Below are 19,211 nucleotides of genomic sequence, written 5' to 3'. Positions count from 1 at the left end.
TCCACAGAGACAGAAAGTGGATTAGAGATTTCCAGGGGCCAAGAGGAAGGAGGATAGGGATGACTGCTAGGGGACATAGAATTCTGGAATCAGATAGTGGTAGTGTTTGCATAAACTCTGTAAATACACTAAAAGTGGTGAATTACATACTTTAAAAATGTAAATTTTATAAAGCTATTTTATTTAAGTAAAGCTATTTCTCAATAAAGCTATTTTATTTAAGTAAAGAAAAAAATCAGTGGGAAAATATGAAGCAGGAAATCTTAGGTGGCAGACCCCCCAAAGAATGTTAAAAAAAAAAAAGGAAAGAAGACAGCAGTGTTTACTAAGGGCTGCCTTTTTTACACAGAAGTGGCTTTTAAACTTTTTATAAATATAAAAAATGATGGCTAGCTAAAGAGAAAATTAAAAGACATAGGCTATGAATACAGCCTGAGGGCTTTAGTTTAGATACAAGGTTTTCTGCCCAATAGAAGTTGGAATAAGAGGTTTTCGTGTTTCTCTTTTTGGTGGAATTAAATAGTGCTTAGAAGAGGTTTTATGCATATGAGACAATTTGTAGGAGCCCTTCCTGAAGCGGGAGAGGGATGAGTTAGGTGGCCTTTCATGGTCTTTGCTCTTCGTCTCTTCCCCAGAGCACCCAGACCTCCAGCGCTCCGCATAACACACTGACTCCAGTGCGTTTAGTCTCGGAGAAATAAAGGAGGAGACACTTCTGTGTCTTAAAAAGTTTTATTTGATTTCTATATCCAGTCATAAACACACAGTTCTCTTGAGACTGTGAAAGTCTCCTCCTCTAAACAATTAACTTTTTATTTAAAAAACAAACAAACTTGAGGTTGCACTTGTAACCAATTATTTCAGTTGTTTGTGTAAAGAGAGTAAATTCAGGTTATGTATAGCAACACCCACATATGTTATTAATATGAATACATAGAATGTACCTGCCCTGGCAAATAGTTTTAAAACCACCATAAACCTTTGACTTCAGTTTTATTTAAAAAATGAAACATCATCCTCACTTGTATTTTCCCAGGATGGAACCATCTCTTCTAAGCCAGGGCCTCCCCATGCTCCTTGCTTTAGGTGAAAACAAGCGCCTGCTTTTGGTCCAGTGAACACAGTCTTCTCACTCCCTGCCTGGGACCCAGATTCCCATGAAAATAAAGCAGCCTGAGGGACAGGACTAAAGCAAGAAAACATCCTCTTGGCCCTGTCACCAGATTCAGACCAGATCCTTTCTGGTCTTTATTCCCGGGTTGGGTTGGGTAGCACTTCCTCCTACGGCAAAGTTTACATCAGCATCGATGCTCGTGGTCTCTCCATTGCAGACATTCGACAGTGTTCCTTCATTGACTGTGCACAGAAATTTAAACCTATCTATTTTTGGTCAGTAATGTAAATCTCCATTCCAATGTTCTCAATGTTTTAACCCAACAGCATGCTTACTGAATCATGGATGGTGGTCTTAGGAACAGATGCTGCTAAAACTCAGTTTGCTGAGAACAGTGATGAAAGAGAATTCTTTGCCAAGACATGAATCACTTCACCTCCTCAGGAGGGGGTCTTGCTCCCCCTGCTAAGCAAGGGCATGGTCAAACTGCCCTTTCTCCAGGCCTTCAAGTCCATCAGCCCAGGTTGAGGTCGGCATGCTCCGATAGGGGTCCAGAAGAATCCGGAAGCACCTGACAATGAGGATGCCCAGGAAGATAAACAACAAAATCACAAAAACGAACGTGGTCTTTTGCTCCAGGGACATGCTAGACTCTGACAACGTGTTCCCGAAGGGCACCAGGGGTGAAGGAACCGGCTGTCCTCCATCCATTGTCTGGGGAAGACAGAGCAGGGGATCGCCCCGTTTCTTTTTGTTCCATCATCAGTCTGCTGAGATCATGGTGCTGGCACCGTGGAGAGGCTAAGTTATCTGCAGGAGGAAGAAAGAAAAAAAAAGGGGAATGACTAATAAAGAGCAACTTTATTTCTAGGCTCACAGTCATGTTTTTCAGAGAGAGGAAGGAATCTGTAAACTTGTTCACTAGAGATGTCTAATTCTGTGTATAACATTTTACTCTTGCATGAAATTACCAGGTTGTCCTTCGAGAGCCACCTGAGGCCAGGAGGGATGGGCAGGGAAGGTAACCAGAGTACAGAAAAGGAGAAATGTACAAGGTAATGTTGACCTCAAGGTGTGCTTGCCAACTTGACATCCAAACCCAGTCTCCCTGCCAAGTCTCTTCTAGATTCCCTCCAATAACATTACTCTTACATCATTCCTATAATGCCACCATTGATGGAACACCAACTATGCACCAGGACTGTGGCTAAACACAACATGTGTGAGCCACCCTACGACAGGCTCCATGGAGGCAGGGACCTCTATAGCTTCAGTGCAAAGAGATGGAGGCTAGAAAATGTGCTTAATATAGAAACTTGGGGAGCATCGGGTTTTGGGCTCTAGTCTCCATGTGATGCTAAAAGAGTGCAACACCTTGGAAAGGTCACTACAGTGTGAAAATGGAAGCAGAAATGCCTGTGTATCTCATGTTGCTCTCATATGGATGAATGTCTGTGAAAAGCCTTTGAAAAGTACACACAGAAGAAAAACAGTGTTGCTTCACTTGACTAAGACATGACTAAGAGAGCTGTGATGCTTCTTTGCTGTCTCTCGCCTGAGCCATGAGAGAAAGGAGGTGTCTCAGACTTCCAAACCATTGGGCTTCTGCTGCTTTTTCTCTTGTCTGCAGAAAACGAAGACCAGTTTCAATACTTGACCCAAGGAAGTACTTAGAGAACTGAGCTAGGGCAGAGGAATTGATTGACTGTGTTGTTTCCTTTATTTTATTGTCAACACTATTGCAGATGTCCCCATGACTGCAGTTTTTAGAAGCCTCACAGTGGCTTCTTACTCTTGAAGACCATTTAGTGGAGAGAAAGAGAAGGACATTTTACTGGTAGAAAGATTAAGGAATGTGGATACTATTGTTTGGCTTTAAAGGCAAATTGAAATATACACAGACTATTAGAAGCTTCACATATTGAACTAAATCTATTTAAATCAACTTTTATAAAGAAGAGTATCTATATTACAGTTTACTGTATAGAAAACCCTGAGACACATTTACTTATGAAATCTGTCTATTGGAAAAGTTACATAGCAGAGTAGTCAGGTGTGACAATTAACATGGATTCAAAAAAATTACCCTCAGTAAAAACAAGCAATCAAATCAAAATAGAAATTATGATCTAAAGCATTAATGCAATACTTCCTCAGCTCACTTATAACCATTGCGTTGAAGTCCAGCAGTAGTAATCATAACACTTTGCATCTATGTCAACACTTCAAAGTCCATAAATTCACAGTTTTAAAGACAGTTTATGAAGGGAACAACAAGCAGTATCTGAGAGGAATGAGTTACCAGTTTTGGGGGGAAATATTTTGCAGTTCTTTGATTTTTTAAAAAAGGCTGACATAGTTACAAAGGAATCACTTATGATTCATTTTTATTTTGAAATAAAATTGAGATGAAATTTGTATTTTCTAAAAACTAAGCTTCTTTGGACTATAGAGGCCATTCATGGATTGGGTTTGGTGTTGGTTTGCTTGGGTGTTTATTCATTCTCCATAGGTAACTGAGACTGGCGTTGGGGGTGGGGCAGGAAATGGGGCCAGAGCTTCCTACATGGCTCTCCTGAGTGCTTCTGACGAGGGCCATCTGGACCCACCCCAAATACCCAGACTGGACTTAGTCTTACCAAATAGAAAATTCTCCAAGGGCCAGGTCAAAAGGAAGCCAGGTTAAAAGGAAGCCAGGTCAAAAGGAAGCCAGGTATTGGTAGAATAGAAGCCTAAGGTGTCCCTGCCATGTTCTTTCTTGTCTTTTCATGGTTTATTGAGGATGCCCACACTTGCATCCCTGGCTCCCTACTGGCTTACTAGGTACCATTCTACATCCATTTTCTCTCCACCCCAAATGAGGGCAGAGTGCTTTTCTATGTCTGTTCTCAATACATCTGAAAATACAGGTTTGCATTTTCAGAAAGTTCCTTATGAAACACTACACAAACCAAAAAGGAAATACAGACAGTTAAAGTTACGCAGGAGAAACAACATGAAGGTTTCTAGGTTTGTGAAATTCAGTGAAGACAGTAAAGAACTGGATATAGGATCTTTTGAGCCTGTGATAATTCCTCCCCATCCACAGGCTTGGTGATGAGGATAGTAGGGCCTTGTTCATCCCTCGAGTCCCACCCCTGGTCTCCACTGATAAAAGCGTGTTGACACCCAGGAGCAGTCTTCCCCAGCCTTGTCCTCTGTACAAGCCAAACGCCAACTCCTTTTCTCCGAGTTCATCATCTCATACTTGTTAGGCTGTTCTAATAACTCTGGTTTTAGAGCTGGGACACCATTCATTTGAAGGCTTCAGTGATGGGCAACCATCTGAAGAAGCCCCAGCAAATAACCTCGTCATCTGATTCAGCTTAGAATGATTTTAAAATTTTCAGTTTTATCACCCTGTTCTGATTAAAAGGCAGATGCAAGAACATGGTTAAGTCTCTTTGCAGCACGATTACGTGCTTTGAAAACTCTATAGCTCTTTATAAATTGTAAGCCTCTTCCCTCCCAGCATACTGTGGTGCCCGAGTTCCTATTTAAATTACCTCATTTGGTCATATCATTAAAGGATGTTAAACTGCAATAGTTTACCAAGGAAAGTGACATAGTAACAGTAGGGATTTGTCTGTGAAAACAGTTTCTCCTTGAAGGAGGGGGAAATGTAGTTAATAGAAAAGCCGTGGCCAGGTGCGTCAGTGGTTGGAACTTCAACTTGTACACGAAAGGATGCAGATTTGATTCCTGGTCAGGGCACATGCCTAGGTTCTCTCTCTCTTCCTTCCTCTCTCTGTAAAATCAATAAACATATCCTTGGGTGAGGGTTAAAAAGGGGGGAAATTGAAGGAAGACCTTACTGGAGTGAGGGCCTGCGAGAGAGGACTGGGGGAGACAGACACAGGTGCTGTGAGCAGGTGGCGCAGCACAAGAGTCCTGGGGGGTGGTGGGGGATGGTGGGCAGAGATGAGGAAACCAGGAGGTGGTTATAAAGGAACTTAGAGACACAGGGATCCAGAAAGAAATGCCAACTATGCCACAGTTTTGCCTGGGTCTGATTGAAATCCTTAGGAGAGTCTGTTTGTTTGTTTGTTTGTTTGTTTTTTAAACCCACAATCAGCTAATCAATAATTTACAAATTTGGGAAGTTCAACAGCTTGTTTAAGTTAAAGGAAGCATCAGGTATAGTAAGATACAGAAAAAGAACTAAATGTAACCACAATACAAAAATATTCAGAAACATGTGCATTAAAAAAAAAGTCTGTCTTAAAGTCAAATGTCCCTTTTGGTATAAATAATTCTTCAGAATGTTCACAGTTGCTTTTAGCAAAATAATGAATTTTTCCTTCATATGAATAGTGACATCCGGGCAGGTAAATGATTTCAGAAGACTTCGACACAACCCTGAGTGTTAATAAGCACAAAAAGCGGTTATCCCCCAAGGGAGCAGGAGCAGGAGCAGGAGGCAGGCACAGCAGCGTTTGAATCCTGACTGGCTCCCCCCACAGCTGGCACATCCCGTCTACCCTCTGCTGGGTCTGTGTGTACGTGCACTCAGGAAATAAAGCCTAATTTTAACCCTGGGCAAAGAAAACCTTATTTAAACAATTTAAAATATGTCATATTTAAAATATGTCATCGGTGACATGATACATCCCCTTTCTCAAGTCAGGCTCCTGGGACTCTGATACTCACTAAGTATCAGAATCATGCCCTGAATTTTATGCAGCTCCACGTGAGTGGTCCGTCTTAGCCACAGTCACTCTCACTACTAGCCACTCGCTTAGGAGTAATTTGCAAAGGGGCTCACTCTCTCTTTCCCCATACTTCCTACATGCCATGTCAAGATTTATCTTTCTGAGCTCAGATCTTGCCCCTCCTTCCCTCAGAAAGCCTGTGTCCTCCAATGTCTAAAACCCAAACCCTCCCCTTAACCCCTTGCAGACGTGATGCACCTGTTTTCCGGACCACCAATTACATCATATTCTGACAACGGAATTTTTCTAAGATATTACTTTATCTTTACAATAAGTTTAAAAAGAGACAAACATCGAATCACATTTGGCTTTGAGTAAAATGACCAATGTATTGATAAGAACAAACTGACAGTAACCGAGTCCAGGATGCTGGGGGAGAAAGCCTCACCTGGTCTGGTCTGCTCTGCGGTTTTCCCCCAACCCCTGCTGTTCTTTGAACACCTCCAGGTTTCCACCTGTGAGCTCAGAGTCCTGGTGTCCTCCTCCTCGCCCTATTCCCGCCCGCCCGTAGGTCTCTCTTCTTCCCCCACGGTCCTCACCGATACCGCCTCTGCAGCGGGCCTACATCTGCCCCCTCACCAAAGGGACTGGGTGCTTTCTGCTTTCTCTCCAAGAGCACGTTACCTGCATTTCTGTGGCAGCACCTTCTTATGTCTCCACGGGGTTCATCTTCTTCCCCTCATTAAATAACAGACTCTTTGAGGCATTTCTTGCCGTTCGACGATCATTGCCTCTTTCAACAGGGGTTCACTCAAATCTCTAGCCTCTCACAGTCCAGGGTACTGAATTCAAACTTCAGGGTGCCAGCTGTACAGACAGAGGGGAAAATAAAAGCATGTCATCTAGCTGAACTGGGATGTCAGACCATTGTGTTTGAAATAGACCCTGGGTCAAAGACGTGCAGAGAGTCTGAGTCTTGGTGACACTTTAGCAGTCACAGCTCTCATGATCTGAAAGGCAGTTATTCAGTCCTTTAAGGTTTCCCGGGTCACAGTGCTGATTGGTGGGTCTGAAGTATAAAAATCAACTAGAGATAAGCAGTGTCCCTCTATTCAAGGGGTCAACCCATTCTTACCTAATCCACTTTTTATTTTTTATTTTTTGATTGGGAAGGGCAGCCATTGGAAATATCTCGAATCCAAACGTCTTGCATGGAGACTATAAATGTCAATATCTACCCTTCTCAAGTTTGGATCCTTCCTTTGGACATTTCGTTTCATTAGCATCTCATTATACAATTTCACAGTAAAGAAAAATATTTCGTCGGGAGAAAATACATCTTAAAGCAATGACACGTTTCTCTTCTTCTTTCTGAAGCGACAGCAGCAGGCTGCGTTGAGCACAAGCAGCCCGCACACAGGCGTGTCACTCCGCCACCTCATGTCGTCGGTGGCCACCGGCTCTTGTGCTCAGCCTCCTGCCCGTGTCGCAGTAACAGCTGTGGCCGAGGCAGTGCACGTGCAGTCCTGCCTGGTGCGCAGTGAGTGGTCAATAAGTAGGGGATAGTGAATGGGTATATTCTCTTTACACCATTTTTATGCAAAGTAAGATTTACTTCTGACTTCCGTTATGTAAACCAGCACACAAAACAATAGAGATTATAAGTAAATTGCCCCAAATTAAAAAAAAAATCTATTACCAAGAAAGCAGCATCCCCCTAAAGATACTGGATCTCAAGTTTCTCTCTGGCATGTTGGAGTGAATAGCAAGTCATCATCTCTCGGCTGCTAACAGTGCGCAGGGTGCAGTTAAGCAATGCTGTCTGTATTTTAAGTACTCCGAAACCACATAATTGCTGTACCTAATTTCTAAAAGTTCTAGGCCAGAAGCCTAGTTATGTGAGTTGACATGTTTTCAAAAGTAGGTGTAAAAACAGTTTGTCCATTGAGAAAGAACACTCGCAGGCTTGTCCAGAGAACTTGCGCATGTGACAGACAGGACACTTCATCCTGCAAAGACACCCTGTGTACCTTATTTCTATTTATCCAGCAGACTGAGGAGCCCGATCTGTAGATTGCAACAGGAAGGGAATTGATGAGGCAAGCAGGACTGAATTTGCAACAACTGGCAGAGACAAACTGACTCAAAGTGCAGCATTATTCTGCCACAGTTCTGAAGCTGACTGTTGAAATGTTAATGTGGATTTCAATGATTAAAATAATACATATCCTGAAACTGAGGCGAAATAGAATTGTTCTGTACTTTCTGAGCTAAAGAAAGCCTCCACTGCATTGCTGTTTGCATAACTGGAGTCTCTGGAGGTCTACCCACCCTCCACAACCCCCAGACATGTGAACACCCCACCTTGACCCTATTGTACATTTCCCCCTACCTTTGGGAGCCCTCCACAAAAGCCACCTCATCCCCTAAGCAATCAAATCACTTTATAAGCAACTGAATTGTGTGCATACCTCTGAATCTTGTAGAAATTCTGTGTATGAGCTCCGGGAACAGTAACTTGCCTTCCAGGATATATACACAAAGATACGAAATGTTTCCTATAAATTCAAACAATTCATGGCCCTCTTGGTGGCCAGCCAAGAACTTCAGGGAACCATTTCCTGGCTCTTGCAGGTACTTCATGCATTTTAACCACCAACCCCCTCTTTTGGCTCACATAAATACACCACAACTTCCATATTCTTCTTTTCCAAATACAGCTCTCCTGTTCCAATACAATAGCCCTGCTGCTTCAGAATTCACAGGACAGCTAAGAGTGAATATCATTTTATACACTCAGACAAGAGACCCAATGCTACTAGAGAATCCATAAACAATGATTTTAAAGACATGTGAATGTGGTCAGCTACAAATGTCAACAGGCAGTTTTGGAACTGTTGCCAGCCCCCAGTGCTGCACCTGGGGTTGGTCCCTCCAGCTCTCTGCCTCAGCAAAGTCAGCCTGCAGACCCATCAGCCTGGGGTTGGGGCGGACCCTGCATTCCAGTACTTGCCAGCTCTGGGTCAGCAGGAGACCTTTCTCTTCAGCCCGAGCCCTAACCTCGGCTTTTCTTCTTCCCTATCTTCACCTTCTTCCTAACATCTGCTTGAAGAGTTTTAAAGGGGCCAAAGGGCAAGGCTGCAGCACGGCTGAGAACATCAGAAAAATACCACCTAGTCTCAGTCAGTCGCTGGGGGTATCAAAAGGCACCATTAGCAAACTGGACCTTTTGACTTCAAGCAGTGCACATTACGACTCCACCCAGTTTCCTTTGCTTCTCCTTCTGTTTCCCAGTGGAAAAGAGTGCTTGCAGATGCCTCCCAAGCCTAAGGCTGCACACCGCCCGTCGCCCAGGGACGCCACGGCCAGTCCCCACTATCATTCTGAATTGTTGAGTTGCGATCCTTTGTAAACAAATTTAAACATCCTTCATACATGTTGGAAGATTGGATATTTGAGGTGAAGGAAAAAAATATTGTCATGGACAAATAGCTTTCATGAATAATTTACTGCAGCTTAGCAAAGAAAAAAGCCTATTTTACTACTCCTTAATCCAGTGTCAGTAGCATTGTAAACTTAAGCATGCTTTAAAAACAAAAGCATCAATACATTCCCTCCCCCCACATTAACTTCACCTAGCAACTGTTTAATTAGACTTTATCTGACAGCTAGCTCTGAATTCAGAACTTGGATCCAAAAGGCATCTATGCAATTATTGCTCATGCATAAATTGAAAAGTTAGAGAAAAGCATTTAACTAGCTTGTCACAGACACAGTTTTGGTCAAGTACCTGGATCTGGCTGAACACACTTGATCCATTTCCTGGTGGAACTGTTACAGGTAGTTATAAGCTTCTTCAGTTTCCATTCCTCCTGACCGACCAGGCTGTGTGAAAGCAGTAGACAGTGGGGGCTGCGAGCAGCTGATGGCACACCCCAGATCTAAAGCTGTTGTTTCAGGCTTAGAAACTTCCCGTTAAAACCCTTGAGTTAAAGGAGCATCGTCTTTCTGTGAGGCATCATTAGCGGCCGACTCGGCTGCTTCTTTGAGGCGAGCGATGATTTCAGTTCTGCCTCAGCAACTCTTCAGAGGATTCTGCTTCAGCGAATAGAGGCAGTATCCTAGCAGTGTGTCTGAAATCATCCCCAAGAAAGCATTAACATTCAAAAGGAGTACGGGGGAAAGCATCACAGGGCATTCCCACACCTTTTCAAAACCAGAGCCACAAATCCACTGGTGTTCTGCTCTTCCCTATTGATTGTTGATACTGTCCCTCTCTGAGGACGACAATTAGCACCTTGCAGCTACCATATCGATTATGGTTTATGACCTTCAGGCCAACTTCACTAATGAGAAGACTCCTAGGGAAGGGCATCAAATTAACATCTGGGAGATGAAAACCAAAAATAAAGAAAAAAGGCTGTTTTACCTAAAGAAAAGCAGCAATTATGGGAGCCAAGAGAAAAAAAATTAAAAAAGAACAAAATTTTAATTTCACCACCTGTTTGTAAATGTGCTAGGCTTAAGATGCCTGTCCTGTGTCTCCTTGGCCAGCCTGCATAACTGCGACCTTGGCAGATTCCCCACCCCACACAGGCCATCTGACACCACCTGATGCATAAAGATAGACCTTCGCTGAGGGGAAGTTGTTCTAATTCTACAGATAGTAGTTCCATGGCACAATACTTAAACTATTTTCCTTGGATAGAGTGCCGAAGTAAATTTAGAAAATATTTTAGGATAAAATTTATCTTTTTACAAAAAGTGGTTCTCTGGAAAGGATTCAGCATAATCCTTCAGATGCAACATCCCTGGTTTCTGGCAACTCACCACTTTCTTTGTTGAAGTAGAGGTATAGTTAGCGACAACACCCACCCACCAAATGATGGGGTACATGGTATTTAAAGCTCACTCTGACTGTGCCCGTCAGCTCTGCTGTCTCTTCAGCTCTTGTGAGAAGTCAGCCCTTACCCTGTAGCTTTAGGGGGCTAGAGCATAGCGCATTTTCTAAGAGGAAAAATCCATATGTGCTAACAACAAAAAACAATCCTAGACAGGGCTCAGACCCCAGCGAATTCAGATGCTAAGTGTTAGACTCTAAAAGTAAGAATCAAATGCTTGACGTTAGAACCTAACCTCAAAAGGACAGGGAGGATTTTTTTTCCCTTTATGTTTTCTGGATTTTTAACGGCATTTTGTTTCCAGTTAGTTTTACTCACAGTATTTTCACACACACACACACACACACACTCACTCACAATACAATGGGGCAAATAAAATCCGACAGAGCAGTATCATTTAATACTAACTGGTATCCTCTGTGCTTCTCAGCAGATGGTGCTAGTAGATAGGTAACACCAACAGGGTGTGGCTCAGGGAACATCCTGACCCCACCCTCCCTTCTACACTCATCATTCCGTGGGGCGAGAAGACACTGTAGTTAGAAACAATGGGCCCTGTGCAGGAGGCCTGCTCAGACATGGCTGTAGCCTATAGACTCAAGAGGCAGAAAGGAACACGAGTGGGCCGTGGCTGTGCTCTAGCTGCTCTGCAGGCAGAAACCATCCAGAGAGATGAGTGTGGGGCCTGTTTGTACAATTCTCCAGAGAAGTCGGTTCCGCAACCCCTCTGACAACTTCTTTTTAGATTAAGTCCTCCATTGCATATTTAGTCTAAATAAGAATATTTTTTCTTTTATTCCACCTTCCCTGAAAAAAGTCAGTCACGAACCTCCACAAAATCTTGTGAGAAAGCTCTTCCCCGACAGAAGCTGAACAAGGTGAACCAAAAATCATTGGATAAAGAGCTGCTGTTACCAAGATCTTGCCACCAAGTTTGCACATTTCTTTTGTAAGATAATTAGAATTGGAATTATTGGAACAGCCTTCCCCCATGCTGTTACATTATGTGAATCACCATGAATTGTGAAACAATGAGGAAAAGTCCAGTTCTGTGAATATTTCATAGTAGACCTTCTTTCTTTAGTCTTTACTAATCTTTAGAGCTCTTCTCTGAATTCTGCCTTGGATTTCTGCTCTCGGGCCCAGCTTTTCAATGGGGAGCCTAGAATGCTCCACGGAGCTGTATGAAGCTCAGACTGACATGGAATTGTGATGAAATTGGGTGATTTCACAGGTGCACTGGCTATGCTTCTCTTATCCCATCTGATCCTAGCGTTATTCCTGTGCATTGATTCAGCTTTTCTTTTCAAATATGCAACGTAATGACTTAAGATCATTAGAAATCTATTCTAGGGAACTTTTCCTATATGCTAATTACAAGTTTCACCTTTCATGTGCTTTAGGTTACAACTCTTTCCTAAATATCCCATGCTGCACTTTTCAGTAGGGAAATAGACGGTGAATATGAAAAAGGCCTCATGAGTCATCAAGATTTATGCTACCACAGGCTGTGTTATTATTATCATCACTATTGTGTTTCTTTCTGACTCTGCCTAATTCTCAAAATAAAGTTGAATCAATTCTTGGTATGATCTTCAAAATATATTTTGAATATATTCAAAATAAAATATTTTGTTTTGTTTTGTTTTATGCATATTTATATTCCAAAATATAGATATAATTTTCTTTTCATTTTCATCACTAGATTCTTTGTAAAAAAATTTCTTCTTTTGTGTAGATTTTTTCTTTTACATATTCAAGAAAGGTTAAGTTCATGCATTAAGTGTCAGGTATGTTCTGTATTAGGTGTTGCAAAGAATGAAACGTTTGGGTCCTAGCTCTCTGCTGAAGTTGGTTGTGTGCTGTACAGTCTAGAAGGCTCCCTAGTGAGGGCCTGGGGAGCTCAACTTCTGGCAATGGCTGCTGAGCTTCTTGACGAGCTCACCTCCACCATCTCCCACTTCCTTGCCTCCCCTTAAATGCTCCCCCAGCAGACAGCTGAATTATGTCCTCAGCTCTCTATGGTACCTGATTTCACAGGGTCATCTGTGGCTTCTAACTGCCTCAAGCTAAAAAGGAAAAAAACCTTCAGCATTTATCTTCCTTGCTCTTCATGGTAACATTGGACATGGCTGACCACTCTTTTCAAGGAATGTCCAGATAAAACAGCATGCTGGGTATGAGAGAATGGCAGGGACTGGTCTCTTAGCCCTTACACCCCTCTTCCTTGGTGCCTTCTCCCTTCAGGGTCTCTCATTACTCACGTAACCACCAGCAAATGTGAAATTTAGGGTGGAAAACAGGATACGATACACCTTAATAACTCTACTTGTTTTAATTCAGAAAAAAAGAAGTGGAAGTCAATGTATGTATATTATTTTTACTTTTCTGTCTTCTTAGTTTAAAAAATGTCACATACTATAATATTTTATTTATTTACTTATTTATTAATGTATTTTATTGATTATGCTATTACTGTTGTCCCTCCTTTATTCCCCTCTGCCCTCCACAGCCCATCCCACCTGCATTCCTCCCCTTTAGTTCATGTCCATGGGTCATACACATAAATTCTTTGGCTTCTACATTTCCTATACTATTCTTACCGTCCCCCTGTCTATTTTCTACCTACCATCTATGCTACTTGTTCTCTGTACCTTTTCCCCCTCTCTCCCCCTCCCACTCCCCCACTGATAATCCTCCATGTGATCTCCATTTCTGGGATTCTGTTCCTGTTCTAGTTGTTTGCTTAGTTTGCTCATGTTTTTTGTTTTGTTTTTAGGTTTGGTTGTTAATAGCTGTGAGTTTGTTGTCATTTTACTGTTCATATTTTTTATCTTTTTCTTAGATAAGTCCTTTCCATATTTCACATAATAAGGGTTTGGTGATGATGAACTCCTTTAACTTGACCTTATCTGGGAAGCACTTTATCTGCCCTTCCATTCTAAATGAAAGCTCTGCTGGATAGAGCAATATTGGGTGTAGGTCCTTGCCTTTCATGATTTGGAATATTTCTTTCCAGCCCCTTCTTGCCTGTAAAGTTTCTTTTGAGAAATCAGCTGACAGTCTTATGGGAACTCCTTTGTAGGTAACTGTCTCCTTTTCTCTTGCTGCTTCTAGGATTCTCTCCTTCATTTTAATCTTGGGTAATGTAATTATGATGTGCCTTGGTGTGTTCCTCCTTGGGTCCAACTTCTTTGGGACTCTCTGAGTTTCCTGGACTTCCTGGAAGTCTATTTCCTTTGCCAGATTGGGGAAATTCTCCTTTATTATTTGTTCCAATAACTTTTCCACTTGTTGCTCTCCCTCTTCTCCTTCTGGCACCCCTATGATTTGGATTTTGGACCATTTGAAAATGTCCTGGAGGTTCCTAAGCCTCTCCTCATTTATTTGAATTCTTGTTTCTTCATTCTGTTCTGGTTGAATGTTTCTTTCTTCCTTCTGCTCCAAACCATTGATTTGAGTCCTGGTTTCCTTCCTGTCATTGTTGATTCCCTATAGATTTTTCTTTATTTAACATAATGCAACCTTCATTGCTGCCTGGGTCTTTTTTATGCTGTTGAAATACCCAGTGAGTTCCTGGAGCATCCTGATTACCAATGTTTTTAGCTGTGCATCTGATTGGTTGGCTATCTCTTCATGGCTTAGTTGTATTTTTTCTGGAGCTTTAATCTGTTAATCTGTTCTTTCATTTGGATTTTTTTTTCTGTGTGTGTGGTCTCAGTGCACCTATTAGTAGTAAGGGGCAGAGCCTGAGGTATTCACCAGGGCGGGGCAACCCAGGTGGCTGCATTCTGACTGTGGGGGAGGAGTCAGAGAGGGAACAATGGCATTTGCTCCGCTCTCTACCAGATTTCAGTCACTTCCCCCAATACGCAAAATCAAATTGGGTTTTTCTGGTGCTGATTCCCCGGGTGTGTGGGCTTGTGTACATTCTCCCCGTGGGTCTCTCCAACGGACTATCCTGTGAGGCTGGGAGTTTCTCCCGCTGCCATCTAAAGCCCCACAGGTGTTTTCAGTCAGAGGTTTGAATCTTTATTTCCCTGCAGTGGGACCCAGGGTTGTGCGGTCTGTCTTGCTCCCTAGTTGTTCCTCCCAGTTTATCCTCATGCAAATGTGGAACCGCCCAGCCCACCAGCCACTGCCTTGCCCTATCTGCCAGCAGTCACCTTGCTTTGAGTCCCCTCCTCCTGACTGCCGGTCTCCGCCCCACCTACCCCTCTGGATGAATGTTTCTTCTTTAACTCCTTGGTTGTTGGACTTTCATACAGTTCGATTTTCTGGCAGTTCTGGTTGCTTTTTGTTTTTTAATTTGTAGTTGTCCTTCTGTTGCTTGTGTGAAGAGGCACAGTGTGTCTACCCTATGCCTCCATCTTGGCTGGAAGTATACTATAATATTTTTAAATGAATATTAGCTTGATTTTCAATCTCCATTTGATTTGCCAGCTCTAAGTATATCATTAAGTATATTTATTCACTCGGTTATCTTTACAGGTCAGGGGACCTGTGGGGAAAAAAAGTGCAAGGGAACACTGGGGAAGGTTTAATAATATTCATGCTGAGCCTATAAATTAGGATCTATATTCAAGAATTATTAGAAGCAAACAGGTTACAGTCCAACTGCAAATTGGAAGCCTCCTGGTTTGATCTTTTCTTGAATGCATTTCTGCACACATCACATCTGTGGTATGTTGAATGCTCAATTAGTAGTCAATGAATCTGGAACAGAGAAATATTCGAAATGAAAATGAAGAACAAACAGTACTGCAACTCAGTGCAAGTCTATTTGGAAAAAGAACGTAATACTTGTGAGGATTACAAATGGCCCAGCAAAATCAATGAGTTTGTTCATTCTTTCCTTAGCAAGTCAAAAATCATAAAGCCCGTAGGAAGGAAAAGCATCACGCTCACGGAAAACCCAGTGTCCAGTCCTAAGAAGAAGCAACTTCACAAAATGTCCCACTGTTTCTATTTAGAAACAATATTGGCAAAATTTTAGTTATTAATTCTAGTTGTAGTTTGAAAGGATAAGAGCATCACTATGGACTATTCACTGTTCAAAGGAAATTCATACTGAGGAGTTAACTGCTTGGTGGGTAAATTTATTCTTCTAAAATGGCTGGTACAATGAACAGTTTCTTAATGACTTTGAAATACTCGATGCCTTTAAGATGTCATGTAAAGGACTAATTAGAGTTTTATACAAATCATCCTTCCAGATTTTTAAGCTGCCATTTTGGAGCTATTCTTTCTTTCCCTCCAACAGCATGTCAGAGGGGAGACTGTGCTTCATGGGCAGTTGGAGGTTTAAGCAGCTGAGAACATCAAGATGGTTTAGGACATGACATTGAACTTACCTGAGAATTACTGACCCTTTCATAGCTGAGACATTCTGGAACTAAAACTCTTGCCACTGAAAAATCAACTTGAAAAAACCTAAAAGTAAAAAATAACCATACAGAGCAGTGTAAAATCCTTATTAAAAAACTTATGAAAAGTCAATCTCAATTTCTGATACTTAAACTTGTGGAAATGGTGGAAAGGAGGCTGAGGAAATGGCAGAAACAGAAGCTGTGATATTAAGGTTACTGAGTGGCAGTTCCAGCTGCCTCAGTGTGATGTCTTATAAATGATGCAGTCAAGTTGCTGCTTAAAAAAAATTTAACTTTACCAATATTCCAATATTTCGAAGGGATCAATCAGAAGTTCTAGTGATATTATTTAAAAAGTCAGATATTAAGGGTACACCTTCCTCTCCAATTCTATGTTCCAAACTGGTAGGAGGCCTACCATCTACAATTTTGCCTGCAAATAATATATTTTATATTTATATATATAGTAATGTGCAAATATTATAAAAATCATCTGTTTGTTATATAACATTAAATTACCTCAGGACCTTGTTAAGGATGCATATTTGAGGGTCCCAGGCCCAGCTTAATTAATTTAGTAAGTCCAAGAATCTGTATTTTGAATAAAAAATTTACATCATTAATAATGTAGGTCATTGAAATCTACACATTGAAAATGATATAGGTAAATTCTTTTTTTCTCCTTGATTGTTTGGCCATATTAGGTATTTTAACTCTGTGAGGGAAGAGCCTTAAGCTTTGAAAAACTGATTAAATCCATGAAAATGCACACACCCTGCTTTGAGAACCTCTGCCTGCAATTCCCATTCAAAGTACATGCATCTGCTCTTCCTTCTGCATTCCCTCCCTTCTTCCCCTTTTACCTCCCATTAAAGTGATGGTAAACAATGCCCAGAATAAACAATGACCAGGAAGAGAGAAAGTTGGTCTATTCTGGGAGAGGAAGGTGAATGGAGGAGTGCTGAACAGGGAAGCAGAGCTTAGAAGACATGCAGAGGGGGCGACAGCTACAAAGGGGCTGACAGCTACAAGGCGGGTGACTGTCCAGCAAGGAAGACGCAGGTCAGGATGAGAAGTGGGGCTATAAACAGGAAGAAATGGAAAGCCTGGGGACAAATGAGTGACCCCACTGCCTCCCAAGGCTGTAGAGGGAACTATGGGCTAGGAATCCTGATGTAACTCTTAGGAGGGGTGGTGGTGCTGAAGATTGGGCTGAATTATCACTGATGATAGCAGGAGGAGAATGGAGAATGTTAGCACTGACTAACTGGGCAAGAGATGAGGTCAATTTGTTAATAAGAAAATAACGAGACCTGAAAAAAGCAACTGTTTAAATTCTGTTTTCCCTGGGTTTAGGCCTGAAAGAAAAGGGCAGGGCACAGGGTCGCTACTTTTCACTGACGGTCCCTCCTAAGCAATTTGATTGTTTAAGCATGTGCACATTGTTTAACTATGTGCAATTTTGCTTTGTAAAAATTGTCGGTGCAATGTGAGCAAACCATTGAAAAATAAAGAAAAACTTTTCTTGAAATCCAGGCAAAGAATCTCTTATGATGACATCTTAGGTACCAGCAGGAAATGACTGGATAATTCTTTGAGGACAAGAGCTTCCTCAAATACCCAGAATCCCCCTTAAGGGCTGTGGTCTATTCTGCATCTAAGTAAAGCTAATCCTTCTCAGCCCTTCTCAAACATCTCATGCACACTTAGCATGTGATTTCTTGTCATTGCCTGCAGTGCAGTAAAATCTAAACTATTGCCCTGGTTTTCCCACGTTATGCAGCCGTCATCTGTTTTCATGTTTTCTATTTATTTATTTTTATAGCTAACTTCTAGTTAATTATTTATTTATGTATATGTATTATTCCCCATTAAATTTCAGAAATGTTTGAAGAAAGCTATGAACTTGTGGTAGCAGGAGATCACTTTTATTATGTATTCAATGAATTTTCCCATTGCTGATCTAAAAAAGGGCCAAATGTACGTATTTGTTTTCAATATGTGAAGAATAAAATATTTTTAGAATGGTTGTTCAGCTAAAGCACTAGGTACCATATTTAATCTTTTTTTAAAAAGCTATGTCATTTATAAACTTTATTTTGCAGCAATTATACATAAAAAATAATAACATATACTCAAATATGTTTCATGTACATTAACACAAGGTGAAAATGCTGCATGGTAAATTAGTAGGGACTGAATACAATTTAGGAAAATTTTTCGAAGAGCTCCTGAAGAAGGCAATTCTGCATTTAAAATGCTCAAGAATATCACTGTTAAAATAGACCAAGCCAGAGCAGATATCACTTCCATTTGCTTTCATCTTCATGAGAATGCCCTTCAGCATTATTCTCAGAAAGGGTCCTTGCCTTTGTTCTAAGCATTTTTCTTAATTCAAAAGTAGACGTGGGATCAATTGAGAAAAAAATGAACATTTGGTGTTGCCAATAACCCTGCAGTTGGTGTTGCATATCATGAACAGGGCGAGAGGCTTGGGTCAAATGCCAATATGACGTTCAGTGGACAGTGTATTATTAATGTGTAAGCCAAGGAAAGCTGTGCTTGCAAATGGGAAAACAATGAAGAAAAATCTCTATTGTTCCCTGTACATGCCCACGTTCTTCGACCAAGTTGGAATAGCTGTATGATGGTGTATAGAATTGAGCCTTGTGGTAGTATCTAAAGATGAAGGGCCATTCATCATTAACAGTCTCCCCTTCCCTGGGCCTGCCTTGGAGAGTTAGCTTCTGTGATCTGAGGTGAGGTCTTGCTGGCTCCTGGGGCTTTGCCTTGCTTTTCCTCTAGGGATGGAGTCCGTCTCTGGTCTGTTTACCTGATTACAGTTTCTTGCATCATTTTTTTCAAACATCTTTCTCATTCTATAATCCCATCATCTCAAAACCACAATTATTTCTAAGCCATTTGTTTATGTAAAATAATAAATTACCTTCAAGCCTACCTGGCTCTGGGAGCTAAACATGACAAAGAACATTGAAACTTATTTTTGCGACTCCAATCAACAGCCACTCCTTTTATGTCTTCTCAATATCTAACACCACAAAAACAACAGTGAAATAATAATGATAACAATGATGACAGTGATGATGATGAGTTAGAGTAACACCACAATCACAGT

The 19,211-nt window shown here is 41.5% G+C and overlaps 1 protein-coding gene across 3 annotated transcripts; it reads right to left on the bottom strand.

The window, feature by feature from the left end:
* Positions 1–1,089: 1,089 nt before the first annotated feature.
* On the bottom strand, positions 1,090–10,698 carry CTXN3 (cortexin 3). 3 transcript variants are annotated; one of them, XM_036020713.1, is made up of 3 exons: positions 9,596–10,697; positions 6,490–6,672; positions 1,090–1,924 (listed from the first exon to the last, which is right to left on the bottom strand). In XM_036020713.1, exon 3 carries the CDS (start codon positions 1,823–1,825, stop codon positions 1,580–1,582), a length of 246 nt encoding a protein of 81 aa, XP_035876606.1. In that variant the 5' UTR covers positions 1,826–1,924; positions 6,490–6,672; positions 9,596–10,697; the 3' UTR covers positions 1,090–1,579. The 3 variants fall into 3 exon arrangements, with proteins under 3 accessions (XP_035876606.1, XP_028381420.1, XP_035876607.1); XM_028525619.2 differs by lacking the exon at positions 6,490–6,672 and having other exon boundaries at positions 9,596–10,698; XM_036020714.1 differs by lacking the exons at positions 6,490–6,672; positions 9,596–10,697 and adding an exon at positions 6,321–6,483.
* Positions 10,699–19,211: the final 8,513 nt, after the last annotated feature.

The sequence above is a fragment of the Phyllostomus discolor genome, chromosome 3, assembly GCF_004126475.2.
Source record: "Phyllostomus discolor isolate MPI-MPIP mPhyDis1 chromosome 3, mPhyDis1.pri.v3, whole genome shotgun sequence".
Lineage (NCBI taxonomy): Eukaryota > Metazoa > Chordata > Mammalia > Chiroptera > Phyllostomidae > Phyllostomus > Phyllostomus discolor.
The sequence above is the reverse complement of the archived record's forward strand: the minus strand, read 5'-3'. Positions and strand labels throughout refer to the sequence as shown.